The sequence below is a fragment of the Periophthalmus magnuspinnatus genome, chromosome 12 (assembly GCF_009829125.3).
Source record: "Periophthalmus magnuspinnatus isolate fPerMag1 chromosome 12, fPerMag1.2.pri, whole genome shotgun sequence".
NCBI lineage: Eukaryota > Metazoa > Chordata > Actinopteri > Gobiiformes > Gobiidae > Periophthalmus > Periophthalmus magnuspinnatus.
The window spans coordinates 1,512,501-1,540,238 of NC_047137.1; the positions used below are offsets into that span (position 1 = coordinate 1,512,501).

The 27,738-nt window shown below is 40.8% G+C and overlaps 1 protein-coding gene across 1 annotated transcript in view; it reads right to left on the reverse strand.

Moving 5' to 3' along the window:
• Nucleotides 1–18,603, reverse strand: part of cmah (cytidine monophospho-N-acetylneuraminic acid hydroxylase) — a 36,268-nt gene extending 17,665 nt beyond the window's left edge. Inside the window, exons 1-3 of the mRNA XM_055225765.1 lie at nt 18,394–18,603; nt 11,437–11,528; nt 9,970–10,079 (exon numbers count right to left, since the gene is read on the reverse strand). Of these exons, the coding sequence (XP_055081740.1) occupies nt 9,970–10,079; nt 11,437–11,528; nt 18,394–18,599 (408 nt within the window). The 5' untranslated portion in view covers nt 18,600–18,603. The remainder of the gene's footprint in view (nt 1–9,969; nt 10,080–11,436; nt 11,529–18,393) is intronic.
• Nucleotides 18,604–27,738: the final 9,135 nt, after the last annotated feature.

The window sequence follows — 27,738 nt, forward strand, 5'->3', positions numbered from 1 at the left end:
AAGTCCACGGATAATCTACAAACCCCTTACTAAAATCAACAAATTCTTTCAGCTCAGATACAAACTGCTCCTTAAAACTGTCATTATGAAGAAAAAAAGTATTGAAGCACAACGGGGAGTGTGTGGAGGCCATGATCTTAAAGAGGCACAAGCAGGTAAGGCCTTGTGGTCAGAAAGAGAAAATGGATGGTGAATAACTTTGCAAAGTTTTGAAAGCAACTTCTAGAATTAAACAAATCTAGAGAATGATTTGTGTCTAGCTGACCTATGTGTATAATCCCTTGTGCCAGGGTTCAGCATGCACCACAGATCCACCAAACCAGTCTCACTGGCCCAGCGCTTAAGTGCTTCTGAAGCATGATTTTGATTCAAACTGAGAAAGACTGGATTGATCAAGGGAAGGATCAATCACAGTATTAAAATCTCCATCTACAATACATTTAAAACTAAGCAGTCCAAGCATTATTTCTGTAACACCATCATAAAATTCTTTGTCAAAAATATTGAGGGTGTTTAATGAAACAAAACCCATGTCTCTTCTTTCTATATTCAATTTTCAATAGCAATCCTGCCTAAATTATCAAACCAGCAATCCAAAAGCCTAAAATGCAAGTTATGGTGGCTATTGAGACACTCTTAGACTTACTGGATGTGGAAGTATTGCAATTTGGACATATTGACTATTAAGGTAATTTAAAATAGCAACTTGTTTTACTGGATTATTACATTAATGGATTACATTAATATATTTTAATATTTTCAAATTAGTGATATTAGACATTTAAGTAGTAAAGTAAAAATCATCAGAGCACAGATTACACAATGAGGAAAAAGTCCTGGAACTGAAAAGAAAAAACCAAAAAAAAACAAAACACAGGTAAACAATAAGAACATGCACTATATAGTAATACTAACAAAAAATTAGGAAAAGATAAGGATGAACCATATCTAACACTCCCATGGACTAAGGGAAAAAGCACCCTTATAAACTGGCTATGCTCAAAAAATAAAAAAACAAAAATGCTCCCAAACCTGCACAAATCATTCCTCCCTGCCAGTCACACATAAAATGTATAAAACACCACCTATGTGAAGATATAGTATTATAACAAACCACAATTTAAAAAAAAAATACCCATTATCCACCACAACAAGTACCCCTTCCCTGTTTTACTATGTTTCAAGATACAAACAATAAATTAATGTTAAAACTTACAAAACAGAACATCAAAATATAATCCAAAGGTCGAAAAAGTCAGTTAAACATTCGCCACCACCACATGTACCTTTTCTCATAGTGATATTATTATAGAGCTCTCAAGAAAAGCCCTGTCCCACTTGGGCTCTGTGAAAGACTTGTTAAAAAGGACATCAGCATCAGGATAAAAATGCAGGGAATGCCATACAAAACCGAATATTCCACTTGATGAGATCAGTGTTGAAAGCTCTCCTGGCAAGTTGCACAGAAGGTGGCATGTCAGGCACAATGAGGACAGGACGGTCCTCATGATGTAAATTGCCCATACATCTTGCAGCAGATAATATTGTGGTGATGTCTCTGAAGCGGTGGAACTTGATAATGATGGAGTGAGGGTGGCTGTCTGCTGCCAGGTCACCAAATCTGTGGTGTTCCCGGTCAATGGAGATCTCGGAAATGGGCAGCTGCAGGGGTGTGGGGATGAACTTTTCAAAAAATGCAATAGGGTTTGCACCTTCTACAGCTTCCCTCAGATTCAACAGACAAATATTAGCCCATTTCAAGATCTAAAACTTTGGCCGGCAATTCCACATTGTATTTAGACAGCTCATACACTCTCACTCTCAATGGTGTCACACTGTCCCCCAGTGTCGAGATGCGGACCTACGCCTTGGTGACTTCCAGTGGAGTCACAAGAAGCGGCAATCTCATCAACATGTTTAATATGGTTACCAATTTTGCCATCTAGTGACAAATCCAACTTAGGAATAGATTGTTCCATGGCAGTCTGACTGCATGTTGGTTCTGCCGCAGTCATATCGGAAATGTGCTTTAGCAAGGCCTCAGTGGGAAGTTCAGCCGTGGTAATAGCGGAGCTAGCATCACCAGGAACAACATCCTTCGCAGACTCATGAGATGGTTCAGCTGGAGTTTGTTTTGTACCTTTAGGCATTGTGCCTCTTTTGAATAATTTGATCTTATGTAATGTGTGCAGTATAAATGTTGTGTATTGTTTATGAGTCATTTGACGCTCATTCTGCCTTTTGATTGGATAATAATTTTAAATCAAAACACCAAATTCATTCATTCATCATCTCTAATGTTTTTGAAATCAAGAATAAATCAGCATTACAATTGTTATCAGTAAAAGTTATATATACACACTTTTATCTGGTCTACCCAGCAGTCTGGGTCAAATACTCTTAAACATCCCACCGAAATGGGTTAAATACAGATCCATTACTTGTTAGACAAATCACATTGTTTGTATTATCCACCTATTCAATGCTGAAATTTAAACTTCTTTTAAAGGCATTTAGACATGTTTTATTACTTTATCTGTGTGATTGTATCTGAAATTTTCCACAATTTCATCATTTTTTATCAGTTAATGTCGCCAAAGAAACTTGACCTCTGAATCCTGATGCTGAGTCTGAACTTAACTGTAGCTCAGCACCAGAAAAGTGACTCCATTTTGGATTTGAATGTTTCTCAGATGAATCCATGACATTGGTTTGGACATTTCACCATCTCACTATATCTGACCTGTGAATATGACATTTTTTGTAGGATCTCTTGAGACTGAAGCTCCAGAATGTGAGATAAACCAACTGAATGCTCATGCTTCAGTTACTTCTACAAGAACAAACTACAACATGGACAGTTCTGTTCTGATGACCATTTTAATGTGCTGCTGTTTGTCTTCACATGTTTTAAATTGAATTATTTATTTATAATGCTTTTAAAAAAGTTTCATAAGTAGCAATGTGGTGGTCATTATAAACATTAACCCATTTATTGTGTAGAATTAACCCATCAAAGGAGTTAAATATAACCCAAAACTGGGTAGAAAAAATACCCTAAAACGTTTGGTCAAAATATTAACCCAGAAATAAGCCAGAGTTGTGTTGGTCCAGTAGTGACCCAGCACTGGGTTATTTATTTACAAAGGTTGGGATATTTTTAACCCAGTGTTTTTTAGTGTGTATATTTGAATGTATCTGCATTGACCTTACATCTGGGGACAGATAGGTCAAGTTTATGCCATTTAAAATTTAAACCTACAGTTCCTTTAATCTCATCAGTGTCCCCTCATCATTACCTTGCTCAGAGTTGTATTTCATGTTTGCATGTTTAAGTGACAACAAGGCCAGTTACATCACCCGGACTGGTGTTACCGGGGCCCAACCCTGGAGCCAGGCCTAGGGTGGGTGCTCGGCAGCGAGTGCCTGGTGGCTGGGCCTTTCCCCACGGGGCCCGGCAGGGCCCAGCCCGAAGGAGCAACGTGGGACCGTCCTCCCGTGGACCCACCACCTGCGGGAGGACCCATGAGGGGCGGGTGCAGAGAGATCTGGGCGGCATTCGAAGGCGGGGACCTCGACGACCGGATGTCCGGACATGGAGACTAGCTCTGGGGACATGGAATGTCACCTCGCTGGGGGGGAAGGAACCTGAGCTTGTGCGGGATATTGAGCATTACCGGCTAGATATAGTCGGCCTCACCTCCACACACAGCTTGGGCTCTGGAACCCAACTCCTTGAGAGGGGCTGGACTCTCCATTTCTCTGGTGTTGCCCGTGGGGAGCTTTGGCGAGCTGGTGTGGGCTTGCTCATTGCCCCACAGCTCAGCCGCCACATGTTGGAGTTCACCCCGATGAACGGGAGGGTCGTGTCCCTGCACCTTCGGGTCGGGGACAGGTCTCTCACTGTTGTGTCGGCCTACAGCCAAACAGCAGTGCAGAGTACTTGGCCTTCTTGTAGTCCCTGGGAGGGGTACTAGACAGTGCACCAACCCGGGACTCTGTTGTTCTCCTGGGGGACTTCAATGCCCATGTGGGTAATGACAGTGACAGTGACTCGGGCTGCCAGCTAGCCTCGGAGCTAGTCTCGGAGCTAGCACCAGCACAAGCAGCAGCAACGGACCGCGGGTCAGCGCTTACCAAACGTAACCCATGGCAAATCACAACCACTAAGGTATTAAATAAACAACGACAAACAATGACTTTTACAGACAGTTAACCATGCAAAAATCCTTTGGGACCCCCAAGCTAAACCTAAGGGGCTTTTAGGTGGACACATTAATATCAGAAGCTTGCCTTCAAAAACTGAACAACTAGAAAAACTATTGCATGACTCCAATCTTGATTATTTAGGACTTTCGGAAACATGGTTAAATAAGAATACAGCAGCAGGTGCCTACACTATTCCAAATTATAAATTATTCAGAAGGGATAGACCTAACAAAAAAGGAGGGGGTGTAATATTATATATCAAAGATAACTTAGAATGCAAACAGATGGATCTTCCTCAAAATGCCCTGGAGTGTGTAGGTGCCACAATTTGTCTGTCTGTTGAAATTTCTTTTAATGTAATTGTAATATATAGACCACCTAATGAGAAGGATGTATTTTTTTGACATGTTGAAAGATGTACTCAAAGCTTGTAATGACAAGGAAACCATAGTAATGGGTGATTTGAATCTGAACTGGATGGACAAAATACGATCTAACAAGTTAAGGCACCTCGCTAAACAATTTAATTTTACTCAGGTAATAAAGTACCCAACTAGAATCACGAGCTCCACCAAAACATCAATAGACTTTATTCTCACTAATAAAATTGATCGTGTTAATAAAACTTACAATTTGATAACAGGTCTATCGGACCATAATCTAACCTTAGTCTCAAGGAAACTTACCAAATCTCGTTATAGAAATCAAAATAGAGAGAAGATGTATATTTCATTTATTCCAAAGTGTGACCTGGAGCTATTAGATACTGAAATAAAAAACACTGTCCAAATTGATTTAGTCAGCGTTCAGGATCCTGAGCAAGCGTGCAATATTCTTAAAAACTCAATTGTCCAAATTATTTCTAAATTTACAAAAACGCAACCACAAAAATTTAAAAGTAAAAAATCTCTCCCATGGCTGAAGGAAGGAATATGGCTTTTAATGAAAGAACGAGATACCGCCTTAAAAAAGTATCTCAAGACAAGACTTAGTACAGATCAATGGGCTTTTAAAAGCCTTAGAAATAAGGTCACAGGTCAGTTAAGAAAGGCAAAAGTGGATTTTTTTCTTAGACATCATTAAACAGGCTAAAGGTAACAGTAAAATGATATGGAAGTGTATTGATAAATTATCAGGGAAAGAGCGGATGGGAAATGGCCCTATCGAACTTAACATAAACTCTTGCACTGATAAAGCACTTTCATCTGGAGCACAAGCCACTGTAACGGACAGCCTAACTGTAGCCACCATGTTCAACAATTATTTTATCTCTTCCATCTTAGAACTGTGCAATGTATCAAACCCAGAGCTGCCTGCTACATCATTTGCAGCTTCTGTTGGGACCGTGGATTGTGGCAACACAGGAGGCCCATCCTCCACTCAGGTGGAGGCACTGGACCTTCATAGTGTGAATGAAGAAAAAGTCAGCAAAATAATTTCGTCACTCTCCAACTCAAGAGCAAAGGACTCATGGGGGCTTGATTCACTCTTTTTAAAGAAATATAAGGATGTTGTTGCAGCACCAATTACTTACATAATCAATCAATCATTACAAGAATGTATATTTCCCTCCTCTTTTAAAACTGCTGTGGTGACGCCTATTTTAAAAGCAGGAAATGGTAAAGACACTAAGAACTACAGACCAATTAGCATCCTCCCAGTTGTCTCTAAAATTATTGAAAAAATTGTTGCTGAACAGCTGATTGATCACCTTGACAACAGAAATATGCTACATCGTATGCAGTTTGGTTTCCGATCAAAACATTCTACGGACACAGCATGCTGCTATTTCCTCGAGGTGATCAAATCCAGTCTTGATAAAGGGGGGGTGGTTGGGGCTGTTTTCCTGGATCTTCGCAAGGCATTTGAAACTGTAAACCACTCTGTGCTTTTGACCAAAATGCAAAACTTTCAATTATCTGCAAATACTATGAACTGGTTTCAATCATACCTAGTGGACCGTTACCAGAGCGTAAAAAGATAAAACCTGACCGTACCTCACCTGTACCACAGGTGTGCCCCAAGGGTCCATTCTGGGACCTTTGCTCTTTAGTCTATACATTAATGACCTGCCCTCCATCTGCAGTGATGTAAAAGTCTTAATGTAGCTGTCTTTTTTGTGCATGGTTCTGACGCTAACTCTGTTGCCGCTAAGTTATCCACCACAATGGCAAAAGCACTAGAGTGGCTTAACAACTCCTGCCTTGCGTTGAACACTGAGAAAACGGTCACTATGTATTTCTTGAACAAAAAAATTCAAAACGTCTTCCCAAATATTTATGTGGATAATCGCATGATCAAAAACGTTGAAGAGGCTAAATATCTAGGTGTCATATTGGACCCTTCACTTAACTTTAAAAATCACATTAAAAAGACCTGTAATGTCTTGAAGTTTAACATTGCGAACTTTCGACATATTAGGAATGCATTATCACTAGAAGCTGCAGAGTCTTACTTTGATGCCATGATCATATCTCATATTCTGTATTGCATATCATCATGGTCTCAGGCAAACCTAACAGCTCTAAAATCTCTTAGATCTTTACATAATCAGGCCCTGAAAATTCTGGATAAAAAGCCAAGGCGTTACCATCATTGCCATGTTTTGGAAAAATATAAAATGCTAAGTCTCGACAACTTGATCAGGTACTCTGATATCCGTCTGGTCCACAAAGTTTTACATGACGCCGCCCCACCTCCTCTTAAGACCTACATCCAGCCTCGCTCTCAGCTTACAAGTAGAGTGTTGAGGTTTGTGTCTAGAGCCGACTGCAATGTTCCTAAAAGAAAGTCTGCCTTCTCTCAATCAGCCTTTTCCTATAAAGCCACCAAGGAATGGAATAGGCTTCCAGACAATCTAAAGAACATGACTGATTTTTACAGTTTTTCACGGGCCGTCAAAAATTGGATTCTGAAGCACCAAACATGCTCACACTAACAATACCAGACGGGTATTTTGCCATCAGGTGTTACCCTTGTGGGTATCACCTGATGGCCCAAACCTAGATTACCAGATTACCAAACCTATAGTGTTACTACATTACATTACATGACATTACACAACATTACACTACATTATATTACATTACATTACATCACACATTGCACTTTTAACTTATATTTACTTTACTGTATATTTGTATATTGTTCCTGTGTTATATTGCTCATATTTTATATAGTATTGTATTATATTGCTTATATTTTATATTGTATTGTATTTTTCACCTGTTCAGGGACTACAGACGGAAACTAGCTTCGGCTATAATCTGGTGCAAAGCATCTATTAATGTTTTTTTGCACACTGTCCCTTCAACTAAACTAATAAGCTAAACTAAACTAAACTGAAGGAGCCTGACTGGGAGGAATGGCCTCCCCGATCTGAACCCAAGCGGGGTTTTGTTATTGGACTTCTGTGCTAGTCACAGTTTGTCCATAATGAACACCATATCAGAGCACAAGGGTGTCCATCAGTGCACGTGGCACCAGGACACTCTAGGTCGATGATCGACTTTGTTGTCGTGTCATCTGATCTCCGACCACGTGTCTTGGACACTCGGGTGAAGAGAGAGGCTGAGCTGTCAACTGATCACCACCTGGTGGTGAGTTGGATCCGCTGGCAGAGGAGGAAGCCGGACAGACCTGGCAGGCCCAAGCACATTGTGAGGGTCTGCTGGGAACGTGGGAACGGGAGCCCTCTGTCAGAGGGGTCTTCAACTCACACCTCCGGGAGAGCTTCTCCCTGATCCCGGGAAAGGCTGGGGACATGGACTCTGAGTGGGCCATGTTCTCCACCTCTATTGTCGATGCGGCTGCTCATAGCTTTGGTCGTAAGGTCTGCGGTGCTTGTTGCGGTGGCAATCTCCGAACCAGGTGTTAGACAAAGGAAGTAAGAGATGCCGTCAGGCTGAAGAAGGAGTTCTATTGAGCCTTGTTGACTCCGGATCCACCCTGAGTACCTCAAGTCTCTGGATGTTGTGGGGCTATCTTGGCTGACAAGTCTCTGCAACATCGCGTGGCGGTTGGGGATAGTGCCATTGGATTGGCAGACCAGGGTGGTGGTCCCTCTGTATAAGAAGGGGGACCGAAGGGTGTGTTCCAATTACAGGGAATCACACTCCTCAGCCTTCCCGGTAAGGTCTATTCCAGGGTACTGGAGAGGAGAATCTGACCGATGGTCAAACCTCGGATTCAGGAGGAGCAGTGTGGTTTTCATCCCAGTCGCGGAACACTGGACCAGCTCTATACTCTCCATCAGGTCCTTGAGGGTTCATGGGAGTTTGCCCAACCAGTCCACATGTGTTTTGTGGATCCAGAGAAGGCATTCGACCGTGTCCCTCGTGGTGTCCTTTGGGGGGTGCTCCGGGTGTATGGGGTCCGGGGCTCTTTGCTAAGGACTGTCCGGTCCCTGTATGACCGGAGCAGGAGCTGTGTTCGCATTGCCGGCAGTAAGTCAGACCTGTTCCCAGTGCATGTTGGACTCCGCCAGGGCTGCCCTTTGTCAATGGTTCTGTTCATTATATTTATGGACAGAATTTCTAGGCGCAGTCAGGGGTCGGAGGGGGTGTAGTTCGGGAACCACAGGATTTCATCTCTGCTGTTTGCGGATGATGTTGCCCTGATGGTTTCATCGAGCCAGGACCTGCAGCAGGCACTGAGGCGGTTTGCAGCCAAGTGTGAAGTGGCTGGGATGAGAATCAGCTCCTCAAAATCCGAGGCCATGGTTCTCGACCGGAAAAAGGTGGTTTGTCCTCTCCGGGTGGGTGGTGAGTCTTTGCCTCGAGTGGAGGAGTTCAAGTATCTCGGGGTCTTGTTCACGAGTGAGGGAAGGATGGAGCGGGAGATTGACAGGCGGATCGGTGCAGCGTCTGCAGTGATGCAGTCGCTGTATCGGTCCGTTGTGCACACCCTTAGGGATAGGGTGAGGAGCTCAATCACACGAGAGGAGCTCAGAGTAGAGCCGCTGTTCCTACATGTCGAGAGAAACCAGTTGAGGTGGCTCAGGCATCTGCTCAGGATGCCTCCTCGACGTCTTCCTAGGGAGGTGTTCTGGGCATGTCCCACTGGGAGGAGGCCCCGAGGAAGACCCAGGAGGTACTATGTCTCTCAGCTGCCCTGGGAATGCCTCTGGGTCCCACCGGAGGAGCTGGAGGACATGTGCGGTGTGAGGGAAGTCTGGGAGTCCCTGCTTAGACTGCTGCCCCCGTGACCTGGCCTCGGATAAGCGGAAGAAAATGGATGGATGGATGTTTGAGTAATCCTTTAATCCTTTACTGTCCTGCATTTAACCTGCATCTATTATGAAGTAATTTTAATACAGGGCTAAGCAATATATTTAATACTTTATACCTGAAAATATTAATAATTTTTTTAAAGGGCTCATATTACACTATTTTCTGATCTGTTATAAGGTTTTTTCCTCATCACAAACATACCTGGAGTTGTGTTTTGTTTCACAAATGTTTAACACACAAACCCTGCATATTTAGTTCTTCTCTCAAACAGAAAACACTCCTTGTGATGTCATGTGGTAATACAGGAAGTGCTCCACTGTGTTTTCAAACTCCATACACCTTATAGATATAGACAGACTAATAATACAGGATTACTGAAACATCTGTGAATGAAATCAAAACAACTCCAGGTATGTTTTTGACGAGGCAACATGATTTAAAACTCACAAGAGACTTTTTTGTGTAATATAGGACATTTTAAATAGTTCTTAAATTTCTGCAGTTAGGATAAGCAGGAGTGCAAACAGACCTCCACCTCTCCAGGCTGCAGCTCCACAGGGTCCTGGGGGTCTAGTAACCAGGGATCCTTTGGGCTCAACTCCAACAACTGCAGATCCCCATTCTCCAGGACCTCCACCTCTGCAAAACAAACACGTTAACAGTTTAGACAGGGTTTCATGTTTTTGTAATTCTGACTTGGTTTGGTGAATTGTACCTGTGCTAAATATTTATCAGACTTTTAGACCAGTTAAGTGGCATTTTGTGGAAAAAGTTCAAAAGTACAAAAACACAGGAGGTAGTGCTGAGTTGTTTAACAGAATCCCTCAACACAGAAAACTCTATCCAAAATATAGAGACAGGTTACACCCAAGGAAGGCATTTTTCTGACACTTTAAACCTCTAAGAATGAAATTAACGCAGAGGAGAGAGTCAGATGTAGCAGAGGATGCACACGAGCGGGTCAGATGGAGCAGAAGATGCAGACAAGAGGGTCAAAGCAGCAGAGGGGAGGGTCAGAGAAGCACAGGATGCTGAGGAAAGAGTCAGATGGAGCAGAGGACGGAGAGGAGACGGTCAAAGGAGCAGAGGATGCAGATGAGATTGTTTTTACTTAAAGGGCACGCCCATTATCAAAGCAGGGCTTGTTTCAGTTCACTGTGATGTCTTTCTGTGCAATGTCCAAACCTATCTCTAAGTTTGTCATGATGTTGGCAGAGGAATAGTGTTGGAAAAAAAAGAAATTTTTGTAAGCAAAAAAAGAAAAAAAAATCAGTTGGGCAAAAATGTGTGCCACACGTGATTCTTTATGTTATTGATCCCATTTGCTCCTGTTAAACTTAGTTTGTTTACTTCCTTTTTTTTTTTACTTATTTAAATTTTTTTCGTGTTACTAGACCCAGAAACAACTGAAATATAACCCATTCACATTTAGAAACTTTGATTATTTGGCATTTGGAATATTCACAACTGACTGCCACTCATTTAGCTGCAATATGGGATTCTTCTGACATGTTAGTGCCATATGAACCATCTCGAACTCTGAGGACTTCAGGCACCGGCCTCCCGCTAGTGCCCAGAGTCAGGACTAAACATGGGGAATCAGCATTTAAGTTTTATGCAGCTAAAACCTGGAACAGTCTTCCTGAAGATGTGAGACAGGCCTCTACTTTGACAATGTTTAAATCCAGGCTCAAAACAGTTCTGTTCAGCTGTGCATACGACTGAAAGGTTTTTATTCTGCACTCTTCTCTTTTAATGGTAAATTTGTGATTATTTATGTTTTGATTTGTGTGATTTTAATGTCTTTCTTATTCTGTAAAGCACTTTGAATTACCTTGTGTACGAATTGTGCTATACAAATAAACTTGCCTTACCTTGCCTTCTTTGGGTCAGCTGATTTAGTTTTATTTTTATAGGCTTGGTTGCTTGTCTCTGTCTGATTCTGGTGAGTATAACCTTTGTAGCATTAACGTTAATGTTAGCAGTCTGCACTCACCCTGCTCGTCCTGCATGAAGCTGTCTGGTGGGTTCACATACTTCATCGTGGACACATTGAGTTTCCAGTTGTGTTTGGTGCATTTCACTGTACTGCAAACACAAAATTAGAGTTTGATCATTCTTGAGAGTTGGGACAAAACATGTTGTCTCCACAACAAAGCAGTTAGTAGAGAGATTTTTTTTTTAAAATCATAATCTATTAAGGGCACTCCGGTCACACTACCAGACAGAAGTTTATTTCAATGATCATTTACACTGTAGAGTCCAAACTTGTTTTAAATTTTAAAAAGTTAAAAAATAGGCTCTAGCCTTTGCTTTGATCTTTGTGTTGCACTTTTGACATTTCTTGACCTGAATGCTGCACAGCTGTGAAGTACAGAAAAACGTTTATTCTTTGTTACAGAAGATACAGACAGGACAGAGCCCAGACCTGCCCTGGCCACAGACTCGTAGCCTCTCGGCCCTCCAAGTCTCTCCTACTCCGTCCCTCAGTCTAAGTCCCTTAGTCTCTGAGTTGTGAGTATTTTATACCAGAATGACAATGTTACATACATTTAAAAGCAGAGTGACTTTTGTTTCACACCCATGAGATAATGAACTTTTACACTTAGTCAGGTAGAACAACTATGAGTTTCCTGTGGGAGGGAGACAGAGCTTCACACATGTTAATGTCTGGTCTGGGTCTGACAGACACAGATCAAAGACATATAATAAGAATATTTTCTTCACATGAATATACTTACATTTCCATCACAGAAAAAAATACAATGGAACAATATAATTATAATGTTTGGGGTGGGGTGAAAAAATATTTCTCAAGGTTTAAAGACATTTCAGCTGACAAAAATTACGTTTCTGCGATTGAAAAATGGTATCACTTTGAAGGTATAGCAAAGCAATTATTTCACCAAAGGTAGTTTATGCTTGAAGAGAAGACTGAACTTGCCACTTTGTTTCATGTGGGTACCACTGTTGCCTCTAAGCTGCGCGTGTGCGCAATTGTCTCCACGCACAGAAAATCTGTGCTGCGCACAAAAAAATCGAAAATAAAATAAACATTTAGCCGACGTGGCTGATGTGGGCCGTGTCTCAATTCGCCAAATGCACCTTTTGAAGGTTCCCTTCGAAGTACTCCTCAAAGTATAGTTTGAAGGTTCCGGATGAGAATGTGTCCTCTTCAGTGTAACCGTCATCTTGCTGAAATGGGAAAGGCCTACACCACGAACGGACGGTCTTTGAGCGTACGATACGTACATTACGTACGTTATTTTTAATTATTTATTATTTAATAGAAGAAAAGTCAAGATGCTGTCGTCACAGCTGTTTCTTTCTGTTTAGATTGAATATCAATAGGCAAATATAAGTTTCAAGGTGATTTTTTTCTCAATTGTAGCTACATCATAACTTTAACAAAATATACCTTGTGAAAACGTAATAACAGAGACAGAGGTAACAATATCATTTCTACATTCATAGTCTATAAACCAGAGAACACTGATTAGTTGTACATATAGTGGGATATTGCAGTTTAACGATTCGGTATTTTGGCCAGTGGCTACACCACTTTAATAACAGTAGAGGGCACTGTTTCCCTCCTATGCTGTGCCAGTTCTTTTCATCTTATTATTATAAGGTATTTTCTAGCAGTGCAGCACTACATCAAGCTAGTATCTTGAGTTACTAACAGTAAAACAGTAAATGACACGTGCCCACGAGGGGCGCAGACGTATGAATGTACCAGAACACATGAAGATTTTGTGCACGTCTCAGGACTCTCTTCTATCCTTTCCGGAGAGTGTTACTTCATTGTTCACATTACCTGTGTGGATCATTAAACCTTCTGACTTTATGTTTCAGTCTCTTGGTCTTTGACGCTTACAATAGAAACGAACATTCTTACATTATTCTTATTGCAATAATAATTTCTAATAATAATTAAAACTGCAAGCAGTGATAAAGGCCCTCGCCACCCCTTGTGACTGCAGGGTACATGCCACCGCAGAGGTCCTGCATTTCCCCCAAAATCAGCGACTGAGTAATACTACTCCATTCATTCCAATGAGACAATTTATGACATTGTCACGCCTGCACGGTTGGAAACAGAGGTATGTCTTCTTTGGCTTTTTTGTTCAGTTTGATGAGAGGAATAAGTGTACCAAATTTCAATGGTCTATGACACAGTAATTATTTTTCATCCCAACCCATGTATTTCAATGAGAAATGTCGGACGTTGCCATGGCAACACCTTTAAAAATAGAGGTATGGTGTCATTGACGTTTTTGTACAGTATAGGAATAGGGATGTCCATACCAATTTTCAAATGTTTGTGACAAAGTAATTTTTTTGCGTACCATTTAAAATTTTAAGGGGACGCTGTGGAGCAATGTAATATTTGACATATTTAACTTGCATATCTATGCACTCAAAATAAGATTTTGAACAAAACGTATATTAATGCAGGAAAATAAGACACTGCATGTTTGAGTTATGGGCCATTTAATACTTCAAAAAATGTCTTTTTTGTTTGCAGGCTGGCCACACCCACATTTTATAACTTTAAAAAATCCAAGGGAGTAGCCTATAATCCCACATGAGTCTAGTTAATTGTGACCATTTTGCAAGTTTCTTGAATGAAAATCCACAGCGTAAAAAATCCAAATGTTAGAGTTAAAATTTTGAAAAATGGGGTTCCGCCCACAATGGCTGACTTCCTGTAGGGTTTAGGGTGGGGTCATAATATAATTTTTTACTTGTCTTGACATGTTCTATGTTTGTACCAAATTTCATTTGTCTACGATGAAAAAGGTCTCTCATTGCCGTAATGTATTTTGATTTTTGAGGTGGCGCTATTGAGTCATTTGATATATGAATTGTTTTGCACATGAAAATACAACATTTTTTGCCAATCTTGAATTTTAGGCCATAGTTTGATGAGTGTAGAGCATTTATTTAGTCTACAACAAAGTGCAGTACTCTGAACCCCATTCATTTCAATGACACATTTATTATGTTACCACAGTAACATAGTTGCAGAAGGGGTATGTTCTCATTGACTTTTTTGTTCAGTTTGCCAAGCCAAATGTCCATGCCGAATTTCAAATGTTTATGTCAAAGTAATGTTTTTGGTCCAATTCAAAAATTCAAGGGGGCGCTGTGGAGCAAAAAAAATTCTGACACATGTAAATTGTATATCATTTTGTGCAGATCAAGATTTTAAACAAAATGTATATTAATGCCGGGAAATAGGACACTGCATGTGTGAGTTATGCACACTTTAACACTTCAAAATATTGTTTTTTTCTTTGATTGCTGGCCACACCCACATTTTATGATGTAGAAAAATCCAAGACAGTTCCCTATAATCCCACATGGGGCTAGTTCATTTTGGCCAATTTGCAAGTTTCTTGAATGAAAATCCATGGCGCAAAAAATCCAAATGTGAGAGTTAAAATTTTGAAAAAATGGGGTTCCGCCCACAATGGCCGACTTCCTGTAGGGTTTAGGGGTTTTGACACCACTCACTGCCATGTCGGGGCGTGTTTACTACTTGATTTTTGCCATTTTCCATGCTCCGGACGCAGTTTTAATGAGTCCCTCGCCGGGACATAGTCCCAGGCTCGGGCCTAATTATAATAATGTCTTCTTATTGTCTGGGAATAACTGCACATTCCTTTATTTCATATAACTCCCCTCCTTTTTAATCATCAACCACACGGCCTGTACTTATCTTTATTCAGATTTAAAAGTTTCGTGTCGCTCTGTTGTAGATGAGGTAAACCAGTACAAACAATTGAATGTGTATTGTGCAGCGGACTCCATTTTCTTCTCTTTTTTGCGTAGTCGCGGTGCATGATGGGATATAGCAGTGCGTGAAGTGTGCATGAATGGACGCTTCGGTTATGTCCGATCTCCATGGAAACAGTGGAAAGGGCAGGGCAGGTTTGTCGGGTGCATTCAGTAGGGTGCATTGAAACAGCCCATTGGGACAGCCAGAAATTACGTAACTGCCCTTCGATGCACACGTCCAGTGGTGAATCTAAGGCCATTTTGACGAATTGAGACACGGCCCTAGGATCACCATTGGAAGTGTGTCCACACAGGTAATGTGAACAATGAAGCAACGGACTCTCAGGAAAGGACAGAACAGAGTCCTGAGACGTGCACAAAATCTTCATGAGTTCCAGTACATTCCATACGTCTGCGGCCCCTGGTGGCTCGTGACATTTACCTTCGTGTTAGTAAATCAAGATACTAGCTTGATGTAGCGCTGCACTGCTAGAAAATACTTTATAATAATAAGATGAAAAGAACTGGCACTGGCATAGAAGGGAAACAGCGCCCTCTACTGTTATTAAAGTGGTGTAGCCACTGGCCAAAATACCAAATGTTAAACTGCAATATCCCACTATATGTACAACTAATCAGTGTCTCTGGTTTATAGACTATGAATGTAGAAATGATATTGTTACCTCTGTCTCTGTTATTATGTTTTCACAAGGTATATTTTGTTAAAGTTATGAAGTAGCTACAATTGAGTAAAAAAAATCACCTCAACGTTATATTTGCCCATTGATATTCAATCTAAACAGAAAGAAACGGCTGTGACGACGACATCTTGACTTTTCTTCTATTAAATAATAAATAATTAAAAATAACGTACGTAATGTACATATTGTACGCTCAAAGACCGTCCGTCCGTGGTGTAGGCCTGTCCCATTTCAGCAAGATGGCAGCTACACTGAGGAGGACACATTTCATCCGGAAGGTTCAGACTACACTTTGAAGAGTACTTCGAAGGGACCCTTCAAAAGGTGCATTTGGCGAATTGAGACACGGCCGTGGAGTGAAGACTCGCTGATGATTCTAAGTGCTGTTTAACCCCTTAACGTTCCGACGGCCCGCCCTCGGGCGCACTGTTACGCACTGTTTTGCAGCAGTTTTGCATTTTAAACATGATGAAACGGACAAAACAAAGGAAGTACGCGACCGAGGACACTGTGGATGTTTGTACAAGTTAAACTAGAGGCATCTCGGACCCGGAGCGGTTCATGGCAAAGAGTGAAGATCCCACAGTGGACTCAGGAGCAGAGGACCTTACATTTCGATGGATTGGATGCTGTTCCTGATTGCTAAGCGTGGTTTATTCTGCTATTGACTTAATTGTGGGTCAAATATATCATGTGTAATTATTAGCATTAGCTAATGCCAATCTGCGCCTGACCACCACCAATCATCACACACCACTTGGGCGAAGTGTCTTTCCTAAAGACACAATGACAGAAGTTGGTCCGAGCGGGACTCGATCCCCCAACCTCTGTCACAAAATGACTGTCACACTGTCACATGTACAGTGTGTTCTTAGTTTCCAGTGTGTGTTTGTTTACATTTTGAAGTGTGTGTGTGTTTGTTCACTGTTTGCAGTGTGTTGTTTGTAAATATATATTTATTTTGACCCATACCACTTGTTTTGAATATATTTTATATACAAATATACATTTTATATTGTGTTTTGATATGATATGTAAATGTACAGTAATAGAGCAGCTGAGTGTGCAGATACAGATTCCTCTCAGTGTGTTTTGGTCATTAAATACTGTCACTAGTTCATGAGTTGTAAAAATCTAATGATCGTGTCATATACTGAAAAAGAGTTAACGGACTGTCTCCCACACACAGTAGGACAATCTCACTCAGTGCATAAAGCTTCACACAATGGCTTATACTCATAACACAAGTCAGAGCTTTATTATAAAAATGTTAAGTGTGTTTTCAACATTGGAGTTTACAGTTGTCTTGGTTTGGTTGGAAGCTCATGTTTTGCCATAGTTAAAATTTAATATTTATACTTCCAATAGCATTAACATACTACACAGGTCATGAGCAAGATTTTTGTCATTTTCATTGTATAAGTGGGCTAAAATATTTAATTAAAAGTTTCATAACAGAAATTGTAAATGCGGTAATTTGATTCTTTTAATAAACCATTTAACTTGGATGGATGTGATGCAGCATGACCACAGTGCACACGTCTGATGTCGCTCACAGTGGTCCATGGGACCGCTCAAGGAGTTTGTGTGTTTGCTCAGACTCGTGAAAAATTAGAGGGAACATTGGTGGGTAGGCCCAGTAATTACAGAAATATTTGCTATAAACCAGGTCAACACATCAGTAATCTGACAGTTACACAGCAAACTCCATCTGAGAATTCTGGCCAGTCTCAGCCCAGGTTAAACTAGATGTATTCTACAGTGTTGTGATGTCATGTGAAGGCAAACTATGGATAGAAACTCATGACTAGAATTAAGTGTGTTTACAGCATACATTGTGTTTAGTAACATGCACTGTCCTAACCAAATAAACAAATAAGGGTATTATGCAAAATCGCTTTCTACCATATGACACTGTTGTACCTTCTTCAGAAACATACCTGAAAAGATTTTAGACATCATCCATGCATGTTTGAGTGTTCTTGCGATCTCTCCAGGGCCCTATTCAAACCATTCTTATGGTTAGTAGTACAAGCCTGTGCCTCTTCCACCCACAAGCTTATGTCAGCCATGCTCCCACACGACAATTCCCCATAAATTTACAAAAACATGATACAAAACTGTACACAGCAACTTCATAAACCTAATGCGATGTGCAGTAGTTTCATTAGCGGGATGCACACTGATTGTGCCATGCGAGCGCTCTGAATGGGGAATGACTTAGCAGAGAGACGAAAGGGAGGACTAAGAGCTTCAAAAACGAAAATTAAACCAATTAAACATGTTAATAAGTTGTTTACAGTAAAAGGTAACAAGGTGACCTAAATATGTTAGGTGTTATGTTTGGTCAGAGTGGAGATGTCATGGAGGACAGGGAGACCAGAACTGATATCCCTTTATATAAAAAAAAAATACAGAGAGATATCCGTCTGCGTTTGCCAGGGAACTATTACCATACTATTGCGTACCTTCCGCTCAGGTCTTCTATGTCTTTGATGAACAGCCCTCCCTGGTGTTTGCACTGATTCTTGCATGCCCGATAGCCCTCCTCGCTCTTGTAGATGATGTAACATTTGGCGTCTTGTGGGTTTTTCTTGAAGTTGATGCCATCTTTGAGGGAATCCACTGCTTCAGAGTCCAATGTCAGGACCACCTTCGCCTTTTGAGGGTTCATGTTTTGTACCTTATCAGACTGGAACACAGACAGCAGCAGAAGTGGGTTAGGTAGCCAATAGATGTATGCAAATAAACGTAATATGAGCACTACCCACCCCTGAACAATAGACAGTAACATAATAGTCTACATATGGACCTCATAAATCTATAATCTAGAACATGTTAAAAGTGTGAAAAGATAGCTTGTCATTTACTACAGCAAAACACACAAACTACATGTAAATATGCTATCATCATGTTATTCTTTAAACAGGTTCATTTAAGTTAAATCTGAGCCCAACATTCCATTATTTCAAAACAATATTACTCAAGTAAAAGTACAAAGTTATGGTCCAAGTTATGACTCAAGTAAGACTAAAATAGTATTTGGGAAAATTGCTACTCAAGTAAGAGTATCGTAAAGAGTAACTATCGGGACGCAACATCTAATTTATAATTTGAATTTAATGAGATGGACCAAATATGAAATAATGCACAAAATCTGGTATCTTCAAACAGACACAAAAAGGACCCAAACTAAATCATATCTGAAGGAGCTGCAAGATAGACAAATGTTCAAATCATTTCATATTGTCAACATAAAGCTCAAGTCACTTTTATATTTGCTCAAGTAAGAGTACTATTACACTGTACATTATATTACTCAAGTAAGAGTACTTTCACATTGTACAATATATTACTCAAGTAAGAGTACTTTTACATTGTTCATTATATTACTCAAGTAAGAGTACTGTTACACTGTACAATATATTACTCAAGTAAGAGTACTTTTACATTGTTCATTATATTACTCAAGTAAGAGTACTGTTACACTGTACAATATATTACTCAAGTAAGAGTACTGTTACACTGTACAATATATTACTCAAGTAAGAGTACTGTTACACTGTACATTATATTACTGAAATAAGAGTAAAAGTATGCTGCTAGGAAAGTACTCTGAAAAGTATGATTTCTATAAAACCTTAAATGTAAGTAAATGTATTTGAGTACGCCCCACCTCTGCCACAGTTAACTGCTAAAAATCCCGAGCAAACAGAGAAACATGGAGGTTAACTGACTTTAGTGTAATATTTGATGTGTTTTGTCATTATGATGATACCGTATTGTTATTTGTTTGTGTTTTTATAAAAAATAAACCTTATGAAACTTTGTGAACTCCATATTAATTAAATGAATGGCAGACTAAGCTTTTAACTGTTTCTGGCGAGTAAAATACTTAAAATAAAATCAAGCTAAAGATTAACATGACTGACGCAAATTCAACAGATGACTCAAATTTGGCAATGAATAACTAATTTCACACAACCCAACAGTCTCTACATTCTGCAGTTTTTATTGGTAAAAAAAAAATAAAAATCCAGACATAATTCAAGATGTGAACGCCACGTAGCGTAATCACATCAGCAAAATGTTTGCCGTCAAGGGCCAGATGCACGTATAAATGTAACTAAATGTAACCTAATGTAAAAAATATACAACTACTTTTTAAGTTGTTAAATAACTCTTTCTGTATTTATTACTTATTCACATATATGACATGTATTTGCATAGATGTTAAAAATATGTCTGTAATTGTGTATCTCCTGATAAATGGACATTTTGAAAGTGAAAGCATTGTTTCAAAAATACACCCTCTGAAAAAGACTCAATAAAGCTAGTTTCAATGCTGCATGTTTTTTGGATGTGGCGTTTGTCAACATATTCTGCTGTGATCACAGTTTGCCTTTTAATTCCTTGACAATTTGTTGTTTTTCTTGAAGGCTAACTTTTGCATACTGACATAACAATATCTATCTATCTATCTATCTCTCGCTCTCTCTCTCTGTATACACACACGCACAAACACACACACCATTCTGAGTTCTATAATTTTGCACACATAAAATGATTATTGAAAATACCTTATCTTGTCCACTGCTGTTCTCATTCACTTCCTCCTTTTCTTAGTGATCCTCCCTCCCTCGCTCCCCCTCTCTCCTCCTCCCTTTTCTCTCTCCTTCTCTCATTTGTCTCCTCCTCTTCTTACTCTTCCTCCCTCTCTTTTCTCCCTCTCTTCTCTCTCACTCACTTTCCCCCTCCTCTTTCTCTTTCCCTTCCCATTTCTCACTCACTCACTCACTCACTCTCCTTCTCTTCGCTCTCTCTTTATCAGTCTCTCACTTCACCCCCTCCTCACCACTTCTTTCCTTCCCTCCCTTCCTCTCTTACCCTCTCTATCTTTGCATCTCCTCTCTCTCACCCCCTCTATCCCTCTGCCCCCCTCTGTTCTTTCTCTCCCACTCTCCCATTCACTCTTTCTGTCTCCACCTCTGGCCTGGTTTTCTCCACACATACCGCATAGAATTAAGACCAAAAAGTTCTATCTTGGTCTCATCAGACCAGAGTATCTTATTGCTCAGCATCGTGGAGTCCTTCAGGTGTTTTTTTTTTTTTTTTTTTTTGCAAACTCCATGCAGGCTTTCATGTGTCTAGCACTGAGGAGAGGTTTCCGTCAGGCCACTCTGCCATAAAGCCCTGACTGGAGCTACAGTGATGGTTGACTTTCTAGAACTTTCTCCCATCTCCCGAGTGCATCTCTGGAGCTCAGCCACAGTAATATTTGGGTTCTCTTAACCCCTCTCACCAAGGCTCTTCTCCCCTAATTGCTCAGTTTGGCCTGACAGCCAGCTCTAGGAAGGGTTCTGGTCATCCCAAACATCTTCCATTTAAGGATTATGGAGGCCACGGTGCTCTTAGGAACCTTAAGTGCAGCAGACATTTTTCTGTAACCTTGGCCAGATCTGTGCCTTGCCACACTTCTGTCTTTGAGCTCTGAGGCATGTCCTTTGACTTCATGATTCTCATTTGCTCTGACATGCACTGTGAGCTGTAAAGTCTTATATAGACAGGTGTGTGGCCTTCCTAATCAAGTCCAATCAGTACAACCAACACAGCTGGACTCCAATGAAGGTGTAGAACCATCTCAAAGCTCTTCCTCCTCTCTCTCTTTATCTTACTCTCGCATCTCCCTACCTCTTTTATCTCTTTTTCGCTCCTGCCATCAATTTTTTTTTCTTGTCTCTGCCTCTTGCCTTTTCTTTTTTTTTCAAGACTCTTTCTTTTTCTTTTCAAAACTCAGAGCAAGAGGTCAATAACAGTCATCTAGTGATAGTAACTGGGGTTATACGACAGGCGTTATAGAGTGACAGGTGTTATAGAGTGACAGGCGTTGTAGAGTGACAGGTGTTATAGAGTGACAGGCGTTGTAGAGTGACAGGTGTTATAGAGTGACAGGCGATATAGAGTGACAGGTGTTATAGAGTGACAGGCATTATAGAGTGACAGGTGTTATAGAGTGACAGGCGTTATAGAGTGTCAGGTGTTATAGAGTGACAGGTGTTATAGAGTGACAGGCGATATAGAGTGACAGGTGTTATAGAGTGACAGGCATTATAGAGTGACAGGTGTTATAGAGTGACAGGCGTTATAGAGTGACAGGCATTATAGAGTGACAGGTGTTATAGAGTGACAGGCGTTATAGAGTGACAGGTGTTACAGAGTGACAGGTGATATGGAGTGACAGGCGTTATAGAGTGACAGGTGTTACAGAGTGACAGGTGATATAGAATCACAGGTGTTACAGAGTGACAGGCGTTACAGAGTGACAGGTGTTACAGAGTGACAGGCGTTATAGAGTGACAGGCTTTATAGAGTGACAGGTGTTATAGAGTGACAGGTGTTATAGAGTGACAGGTGATATAGAGTGGCAGGCGTTACAGAGTGACAGGTGATATAGAGTGACAGGCGTTATAGAGTGACAGGCGTTATAGAGTGACAGGTGTTATAGAGTGACAGGCGTTATAGAGTGACAGGTGTTACAGAGTGACAGGTGATATCGAGTGACAGGCGTTATAGAGTGACAGGTGTTACAGAGTGACAGGTGATATAGAATCACAGGTGTTACAGAGTGACAGAAGTTATAGAGTGACAGGTGTTACAGAGTGACAGGTGATATAGAATCACAGGTGTTACAGAGTGACAGGCATTACAGAGTGACAGGTGTTACAGAGTGACAGGCGTTATAGAGTGACAGGTGTTATAGAGTGACAGGTGATATAGAGTGGCAGGCGTTATAGAGTGACAGGTGTTATAGAGTGACAGGCGTTATAGAGTGACAAACGTTATAGAGTGACAGGTGTAACAGAGTGACAGGTACAGAGTGACAGGCGTTACAGAGTGACAGGCGTTATAGAGTGTCAGGTGTTATAGAGTGACAGGCTTTATAGAGTGACAGGTGTTATAGAGTGACAGGTGATTTAGAGTGACAGGCGTTATAGAGTGACAGGCGATATAGAGTGACAGGCATTACAGAGTGACAGGTGATATAGAGTGACAGGTGTTATAGAGTGACAGGTGTTACAGAGTGACAGGTGTTATAGAGTGACAGGTGTTACAGAGTGACAGGTATAGAGTGACAGGTATAGAGTGACAGGTGTTACAGAGTGACAGGTGTTACAGAGTGACAGGCATTACAGAGTGACAGGCGTTATAGAGTGACAGGCGTTGTAGAGTGACAGGCGTTATAGAGTGACAGGCGTTATAGAGTGACAGGTATAAAGTAACAGGCGTTACAGAGTGACAGGTGTTATAGAGTGACAGACGTTATAGAGTGACAGGCGTTACAGAGTGACAGGCGTTACAGAGTGACAGGTGTTACAGAGTGACAGGTGTTATAGAGTGACAGGTGTTATAGAGTGACAAGTGTTACAGAGTGACAGGCGTTATAGAGTGACAGGTGTTATAGAGTGACAGGTGTTACAGAGTGACAGGTGTTGTAGAGTGACAGGTATAGAGTGACAGGTGTAACAGAGTGACAGGCGTTATAGAGTGACAGGCGTTATTGAGTGACAGGTGTTGTGTAAAAATTACAATTCTCAATGAAAAGTAATCCATTTGCAAAGCTCAGTGAGTTTTGAAATACAAAAAAAGGTTTGTTACAGTAGATACAGACAGGACAGTGCCCAGACCTGCCCTGGCACACACTGGCAGCCTTTCAACCTCTCCCCCAGTCTCCCTCCAAGTTTCCATCTACCCCCAGTCTCCCTCACCCTGAGAATCTGTGGTCTGACCATTTTATACCAGAATGAAAATGCTACATACATTTCAAAGCAGAGTGACTTTTATTTCACACCCATGAGATAATGAACTTTTACACTTAGACAGGTAGAACAACAATGAATTTCCTGTGGGATGGAGACAGAGCCTTAAACACATGTTAGTGCCTGGTCTGGGTCTGACAGACTGACACAGATCAAATGCTTTTAAAGACACAACATGAATATACTTACATTTCTATCACAGTTATAAAGTGACAAGTATAGAGTGGCAGGTGTTTTAGAGTGATAGGTGTTGTAAAAAGATAGGTGTTATAAAATGACAGCTATAGAGTGACAGGTTATAGAATAACAGGTATAGAGTAAGAGGTGTTATAAAGTGACAGGTAAAGGGTGTTATAGAGTGACAGGTGTGGCATGTCTTTTTAGCTCTGAGCTAAAAAAAAAAAAAAAAAAGACATGCCAAACATGAACAAGAACAAATACTTAACAAGAAAAGAGCAAGGCAAGTAAAAATGCAGAAAGAACTTCATATGGTTTTCTCCTATTTTCCCTGTCAAGAGCATTCACTACTCAGTTCACCTGGAGTTCATTCATTGATATTCACATGTTGCTCCCTGTCCCCCTCCACTCTGGGGAGTGCCACTGTTTCAGATGCCTGGCCATTGACTGCCCGGTGATGACTGGATCCTAGATGCCCTCCTGTGCCCTGATCCTGTTCTGTGGACCCAGAACCTCCCTTCCCTTGCCTGGCTGAATGACTCCATGCCTGGCTGGGGTGGCTCCAGTCCTGCCGTGGGTGGGCCCCTCTCTGTCCCTAAGTTGAGAGGGCTCTGGCCCTACAGACTTGAACTCTATCTGCAAATAGATTCGCATTAGTCCTGGACACATCTGCAGCCTGTCCGTCCATGGGAGTGGATCTCTCCTTCACTGTGGTTCTTCTTGAGGTTTCTATTTTTCCCACTGTTTTTTTTTTTTTTGTCTTTGGTTTTTTTTGTTTTTACTTGTCGAGAAGAAGGGTCTAAGGACAAGGGATGTTCTGGGGCAGTTATCCATTTGCTTGTTTTCTGTTGATTAGTTTGCTTGTCTGTTTCTCTTTCATTGTTGATTCTCTAACTTTATGTTGGTTAAATTAATTCTCATGCTCAGCCCTAAGAGGCAAAAATGTACATTTTTTTCTCCACACTTCTTAATTAGGTATTTAAAACAAAATTTCCCTAGTGGTAACAGAATTTCAAACAACAGAGAATCTGCAATGTATCTCCCATGTGTCGCCAGGACCTGATGAGCAGTATGAGAAAGGTTGGTGGAGACAAAGAACTAACACACTTTCACTTGATCATGTCTACTGCAACCAGAACAAACGTGCTATGTCTGTATCTCTCACACCAACCCAACTCACTTTTTTTCTATTACCAGCTCTGTACCATATATGCCTGTGTCTAAACCTACCTCTGATGATTAGTATGATTTATGTCCTTTCATAAAAAGCTGTCAACAAACAAATGATTGGACACAAATGTGACACACATTAATGTGTTCAAGTTATGTTTTATTGTTATTATTATTATTATTATTATTATTATTATTATTATTTGTATGTAATGGTAAAGTTCCATTTGAAAAAGAACTTCTATTAAGTTGTAACTACACCCTCACGCCAGTTGGTGACGCTTCGTTCTGTGAGACGGTTTTGTCGGGTCAGAGGTCTGCCTTCTCCAATATGGCAAAAGCGCAGCAAAGAGAAAATTCACTGTTGCCTGTCTCATCATTTTCCTGTGTTTTACAGGTTGGTAACTAAGTAAAAAAAAACACATAATGTCAAGATCCCAGTCTGTACTGCCTTTTTTGTGCTGTTTTCCCCCTCCCTTCTGAGTCAGAGCCTGAAGTTGGGCGTAGATTCTGGCTCCTCCCATGCACACCTGCAACCCATCTTGTTAATCAAGCTGCACCTGGGGAGGACAAAGAGACCCAGGACCTGACAGCCAGTGCCAGATGGTCTGCGTATCCACAGTGGTACAGCTCTGTTTGCATTTGTTACTCTTTTTTCGCTCCCTGGGCCTGTTCAGCTCCTCTGTCACTGTTTAACCTGTACATTTAAAAATCTATATTTCCTAGTCTTTTGCCAACTGTGCTGTTTAAAGAACACTTTCTTGTAGTTCTTATAGCTTTTATTCCCATTTTAACCTGCTTTTGGTCACCTTAGGATAAATATTTCAAAGAACTGGGCAGCGATTAAAATTTTTTATCGTGATTAATTGCATGTTGTGCAAAGATAAAAAACCAAACAATTTTAATCGCTGCCCAGTTCTTTGAAATACTTATCCTATGGAAAACATACACTTTATGTATGTTTTCCATATAGTGAGAATGAGACAAACTTGTATGTCTCCTTTATCTGCAGATTAAGGCTCTAGCAACCCAGGTTCCTTCCTGGCAAACCATAACCTTTTTAAAACTGTAATAGCGCAGGCTATATACAGGTCCTTTCATAAATCCAAAGATAAATCTCTACACTGACTAAACCCATCCAGTCTAGAGGACTGACATCATTTAACCTAAAGCCTATGCAGGCTCTTTTTGTTCGGTGCATGTTGACCCTTTACCCTATACCCTATAGATCAGTGGTTCTTAACCTGGGTTCGATCGAACCCTAGGGGTTCGGTGAGTCAGTCCCAGGGGTTCGGCGGAGGTAAAGACACGCACCAGACTCATATGATTCGCGGACTGCGAGCGTCTCCAGACTCCGGCCGTGTCCTAATTCGACAAATGCACCCTTTGCTGTGCCTATCTAACACTGCTCCCTCTAAGCTGCGCACGTGCGCAATTGCGCACTGCTGACACGGTCTCCGTGCACAGAAAATCTGTGCTGCGCACAAAAAAATCGAACCGGAGTTGACAATAAAATAAACACACAACAATTCATTCTGCGCTATTTTTCAATGTGAGTCAGTGAGTGTGACCGGGGACGAGCTGCTCCAGACAATTATGTGATTCACAGACGTATTTGCGCAGTTTATCAACGTCATTGACAGGCGTCCTTATGTGCCGCTACCAGAGTTTTAGCCGATGTGGCCGATGTGGAGTGAAAACTCGCTGAAGATTCTAAGTGCTGTTTAACCCCTTAATGTTCCGACGGCCCGCCCTCGGGCAAAGATCCGCGCGTAAAATTACGCGCGCGTAATTGCGTTTTACTGTTTTGCAGCAGTTTTGCATTTTAAACATGACGAAACGGACAAAACAAAGGAAGTACGCGACCGAGGACACTGTGGATGTTTGTACAAGTTAAACTAAAGGCATCTCGGACCTGGAGCGGTTCGTGGACCCGAGTGAAGATCTCATGGTGGACTGAGGAGCAGAGGACCTTATGTTTTGATGGACTGGATGCTGTTCCTGATCGGTAAGCGTGGTTTATTCTGCTATTGACTTCATTGTGGGTCAAATGTGTATTATGTGTAACCATTATCATTAGCTAATGCCAATCTGCAGTAATAGAGCAGCTGGGTGTGCAGATACAGATTCCTCTCAGTGTGTATTGGTCATTGAATACTGTCACTTTGAACGGCATAAAAACATACAACGACATAAAAACGAAGAAAAGGAACAGACTTTGCTGTAAAAATGACATGAGAGTGGCCAAGGTGAAGCCATGCATTTCTGACCTGGTCTCTCAAAGGCAACAACAGAAGTCACACTGATTTTCAGTAAATATTCATTATTGTAGCCTAATGGAAATTAGATGATGAGTGTGTGTTAAAATGTTAAAAAATAATAAAAAGCATAAATACATTAAGTTCATTATTGGAATACATAATACAATACAAAATTAAAATAATTTCAGTGTGGTAGTATTAAAAAAGGTCATGTCTTTGTTAAAAGGTATGTATGTAATTTGTTGTGAGTTCATACATTGTATTGGTTTTATTCTTTGAACACAGTGATGTCAATACACGGTTTATTTTGTGCACCAGTAAAACATACATATGTCTTGAATTTGAAAAAAAAATATATATATATTTTTCAATAAAGAAGGGTTCGGTG